Source organism: Cibotium barometz, chromosome 30 (assembly GCF_041138505.1).
Source record: "Cibotium barometz isolate CiBa-2024 chromosome 30, ASM4113850v1, whole genome shotgun sequence".
In the NCBI taxonomy this organism is placed as follows: domain Eukaryota; kingdom Viridiplantae; phylum Streptophyta; class Polypodiopsida; order Cyatheales; family Cibotiaceae; genus Cibotium; species Cibotium barometz.
The window spans coordinates 16,491,590-16,496,994 of record NC_141075.1 but is presented as its reverse complement, the minus strand read 5'-3'; the positions used below and the strand labels follow the sequence as shown (position 1 = coordinate 16,496,994).

The 5,405-nt window shown below is 40.4% G+C and overlaps 1 protein-coding gene across 1 annotated transcript; it reads left to right on the top strand.

The window, feature by feature from the left end:
• Nucleotides 1-302: 302 nt before the first annotated feature.
• On the top strand, nt 303-2,958 carry LOC147621215 (SEC14 cytosolic factor-like). Its single transcript, XM_086823928.1, has 6 exons — nt 303-584; nt 729-987; nt 1,465-1,501; nt 1,735-1,840; nt 1,972-2,082; nt 2,394-2,958. The coding sequence occupies exons 1-6, from the start codon at nt 474-476 to the stop codon at nt 2,550-2,552; spliced, it is 783 nt and encodes a 260-aa protein (XP_086680054.1). The 5' UTR covers nt 303-473; the 3' UTR covers nt 2,553-2,958.
• The last annotated feature ends 2,447 nt before the right edge of the window (nt 2,959-5,405 follow it).

Genomic DNA, 5,405 nt, shown 5'->3' with positions numbered 1-5,405 from the left:
TGCTCACTCCAATCAACCGAACGACTAACTTGTGGGGTTTGTCCCACTGCCTACAACGTGGCCAATATTTGGAAGGGTAGTACTCCCTTGTGGTACTCGAGTGTGTGCGTGTGGTGAGTAAAATGGTGTCAAGTGAAATTCCCCTCTAAGACTAGGAATGGAATAAGACCTCATGAAGAAAAAAAAAAGCACAAAATTTATTGCATTTAATTTTGCTAGTAGTGTCGCAAAGGTTGGTAAGCTATTGAGACAAATATTTACCGTCTCCATAGTGCCCGTATTCTCATAAATTAGGTTCTCTTGTGAGGATAAACTTCGTTTCAGACCACACTAGTTCGGTGATTAGCGCACTTTTGAATTAATGACAGCTTGTAAGAAGCCTGAGATCAGCTCAATCGTGTCCATGCAGGAATTTATGTGCGTCTGTGTAGGCGATGTATGTTAATTAAGAGCTCTGCTTACGCATGTGAATTATGCGATTGAAAGGAAAAATGAGCGATTTAGTTTTGGATGAGGATGACAAGCATGCTATGGACCTTGCGTATTTCCGGAATGCTGTAGAGATGCTGGCTGGCTCCACCAAGGTAATTAGCAATCTCTGCAATTTTGTTGTTAAGTGATCATAAACTCCTATTTGATTGGTTGATTAGTGCACAATGTTTCAATTGTTGTCCACATGTGACCCTCATGGCTCACCATGTGCACTTGCATGTCCATCATCATCTCAGGATGTGGATGATTCAACATGTCTGAGGTTCCTCATAGCTAGGAGCATGCACATCGACAAGGCGGCGAAAATGTTTGTAAACTACCAGACATGGAGAGCTTCATGCGTGCCTCTCGGCCACATGCCTGCAGACCAAGTGACTTCGGAGCTCAATGCCAACAAAGTCGCCCTTCAGGGCCACTCCAAGAAAGGGTACCCTGTCATGGTTGCTCTGGGATGCAAGCATTATCCAAAAAAGCACGAGTTTGAGACATTCAAGCGTGAGTTCTATGTATTTTCGGAGACTCATTGGCTACATGGCACATGCTACCATGGCTGTACAGATGATGCAGTTCATGGTACCATGGCCGTACATGGTGCATGCTACCATGGCCATGCATATCTGGCAGACAATACAGTACATGGTACCCCAGCAGACGATGCACATGGTACCATGGCCATGCATATCTGCCAGACAATACAGTACATGGTACCATGGCAGATGATGCACATGGTACCATGACTATTCATGGTACATGCTATCATGGCCGTACACATTTGGCAGATGATGCACATGGTACCATGACCGTTCATGGTACATGCTACCATGGCAGTACACATCACCATGGCCGCACATATATGGCAGATGAGGCTATTTTTTTCTAGATACATGTGGTGGCTGTACATGCTTTCACTAAATTATGCTATGCACAGCACACTACTGATGTGCTTAGGCTTGTGGATCTATCTGTTTGCAGGTTTTATCATACACATTCTGGACAAAACCATAGCTAGGTACAAAAACCAGTTCATGTTCATAGACGAGGCGGAGATGTACCAATTTTCTTTCATTTTTTTCTTAGCTTGTGTGTTTAGGGAAAGGCATTCCCATGCATAAAAGAATGTTATGGCATTACCTTTTTTTTTTGTCATGGGTTGTACATTATATTATAGGTGTCAGGTTTCAAACTTACACCCACAACAACTTGACCAAGGGCCCTCCACTACTAACTTTTTCACAACTGCAGTGCACCCCCAGGCATTGAAAAGATTTTTGTGATAATGGACCTCAATGATTTGAGCTACAAAAATGTAGACATAAAAGGTCTTGTAGCTGCATTCCAAATCTTGCAGGTAAAACCATGGAAACTGGATCTCCATTGAGTTTGAGTGGGTATTAGGGGAGTGCCTAGAGCTCCAGGAAGTGTTGGGAGCTCCATCAGACGAAGGTTTTTTTGGTGGCTGAGCGTGATGGGTTCGTGCAGAACTATTATCCAGAGAGGTTGGGGATTTTTTACATGGTAAACACACCCAAATTTTTTGCAAGGATATGGAAGACAGTATGTCGTTTCCTGGACAAAGCAACAAAAGAGAAGGTGATCACTCTCTTCTATATTTGTCTTGGATAAAAATGTCTGCCAACATGTGAACGCTGGGGTTTTTTCCATCACAAAGCTTGTTTAATCAATTGGCTGATTTAAGCTGGCCTCAGCCTGGAAATCTTTGGGCAAAGTGAGCCGCATGGAGCATTTTCACTCTTGGGGTCTTAAGACAGTTTGGATGTGATGATGATGAGCAGTATGATCAAAACTGGCTCATGGGCTGTTGATATTTCTACAGCCTTTTGTTGGGTGCCGCGAGTGTGTAAAGTTTGACAGAACTCGTACTCTTGTGGTGTGCATGACAGATTGTGTTTTTGGAGGATCAGAACATGACAGAGGTGCTTCTTTGTGAAGTGGATGCTGACATCCTCCCTTCAATGTATGGTGGCAAGGCAGAGATTGTGTTGCTTCAAGATGCTCATGTGCATAATTATCCTGGGCCTGCTGCTGCAGAACACACTTAATTACTCCTCCTTGTCACAAACCTTAAACTATCAAAGGAATGACTGAATAAGAGATTCAATCCTCATCAAAATGCAAAGACATGGCATGTATGGGCATGCCAACCATAACAAATAGTAATTCACAGATTGGAAGGAGGTAATTTTAACTATTAATTGTTGATCCCAAATAATCCCACCAAAAGTCAAGGTTTTTAATAGTATTAATATCATTACACCTCTTATATTAAATGGATCTTGACAAAGTAAAATAAGTGGGTGCCACTATAAAGGCCTTGGGTTATGTGGATAAAAGTTGGGCATGGACACTTTCAAGTGTAGTATGAAAGGGCAGCCTAGTATATAAAGCGATATGGGTTCTAATCTCTTGTTGACCATTATTTTAATCACAACTTCAGGCTTTTTACCTTATTGGAGCTCAAGCTCTTGGCATTTATGGCTTCTCCCTTTTGAGAAGATCCTCCTCTGTGAGTGCTACCATGCGAACTCTGGTTCATGAGTGTTCTCTTTTTCTTTCAGTGGTATCAGAGCTTGATTTCGATCTAATTTTCTTGATTTTTCTTCTTCTCCTATGTACTATGGAATGCTTCAATGGTGTCATAATGCTTGCTTATGCATTTACCCTAGTTACATAAATTGAGGATTTTGATATTTTCATGCCATTTGGTAGCATTAAATGCCATACATAATCTCTTATACGACATCTCTTATCATTCATGGCCATTCACATATCATTTGAGTGGTATTGAAACCATTGGACCATACTTGATTGCTATTTGGAGCAATTATCATCATTTTGGTGCTAACATGAGCCATTATATGGATAATCGAGCCATACATATGCATACACATGCATGATGGTCGAGCATGATGTTATATAGCAATGTTGGGAATGCATGTAATGCTTTTGGAATGGTTCTGTTATTTGATTTAAGCCTATGTTTAGAGGCTTATGCCAATGGAAGCATACCACATGCTTATGGAATACAAGCTATTAGATGGTATGAATGTGATTCTATAAGCATGAGTCCATGCTTGAATTTGTAAGTGGTTAAACTCTCATTGCATTCTAGCATTCATCTATTTCTTGTACAAGTGAAGCTAGATATGTGGTGAGAGTACCTTGGCAATAAGAAGAAGAGGCCAAGGATAGTGTCTTGGACTTTTCGTGTCATGAGTGCCATGGGAAAGTAGTAGGGAAAGGAAAGTGAAGATGGTGAGGTTGACGACCGAGGAATGACAAGATACTTCTATGTATGCATTGGTGATTGAAAATGAACCAATGGATAGCTATGATGATGCAAGTATCGATGAGGTAAATGAAGGACAATATGCATTGGTGGCTGAAAATGAACCAATGGGCAACCATGAGGATGCAAGTGTAGATGAGGTAAATGAAGGACAATTGTATGGTTCTCTTGATAAGAATGATTGTGGGAATCGTGATTCTTGTGATGAGACTCTTCTCGATGAAGGGGGACATCTATTATAGTGATCTTCATGATGGTGATTCTCAAAAGGTCAATGTGTATTATGATCATGAAGATGAGACAAGTGTTGAAGATCCACATGATCATAATGTAGATGATAGTGATGATGCAAATAATTGTGATCCACATGAGGACATTCATGTGGAAGATGCTATGGGTTATGATGCTTATGATGAGTGTTATGTGCACATTATATGTGCATATACTAGGGCTCTAAGTGGGTTAGCCTCCTAGTATATGCACATATAATGTGCACATAACAATGAGGACATCTATGGTGTTCATATATATATATATATATGTATATATATGTATATATATATATGTATATATATATATATATATGTATATATATATATGACGATGACTCATGGGAGGCTATGATGGTGGTTCAGTGGATGGCCATAATATCTATGTCTCTAATAATGATGATGATATCAGTGTCACTTAGTTACAAAGGGTAACGAAATGGCACGATGTTTACTTTAGATGTGAACATGCTTGAAGTAAAAGAAGCCATGTTTGCATATGGAACAGGTGTCATTGCAGATATTGACATATGGTACAAGCACATTGGTCATCTAAATGTACAGCGACTGAAGTCTATGCAGGCCCAAAATAATGTAGCATATTCTTTTCAGCCATCAAGGCACGTGCCACTACAATTGTTCATGGTATGACGCCTGAACAGGAGTTTACAGGCATAAGACCGGATGTGTCTCACTTGAAAGTGTTTGGGCGTATTGCATATGTGCATGTTCCTGATGAAGTGGGAACAAAGTTAGATCCAAAGGTAGAGAAATGTATCTTTATTGGTTATGAGCATAAAGGTTATAGATGTTATAACCCTACCACTCGTGAGATGTGAGTAAGCAGAGATGTTATTTTTGACAAGATGAGTAGTTGGTATACACTAGCAGTGAAGGCAACAAAAGATGTAGATGTAAGAAGTGCTGATTTTGCACCACATGTAGAGCAGCAATCATAGGTTCTTAGTGGACTTGGAGAGCTCTCTAGTAGTGGATCCAATGTTAGTCCATGGTCAGGAAGGTTGAAGACAGATGTAGGCACACGTATCATGTAAAGGGAAGGAAAAGGTAGATCAATCTTTTGTACCTGATCTGTCAGCAGGTCACTCATATGTGGATGGTGACTCTAGTGGCTTTGAGCAGAGCCTTAATGAGGAGCTTAGTATTCCATCTATGGTTTCTCCTAGTGTAAGGAGAACGAGGGCTATTTTGAGGAAACCTGGCGGTGATCCAAGTGTATGCAGGTCTATGAGGGTTAGGTATCCTATTGAGAAGTTGAGATATAATGAATATACATCCCATCATTATTCTTACATGGTTAAAGCAACACAGGAATT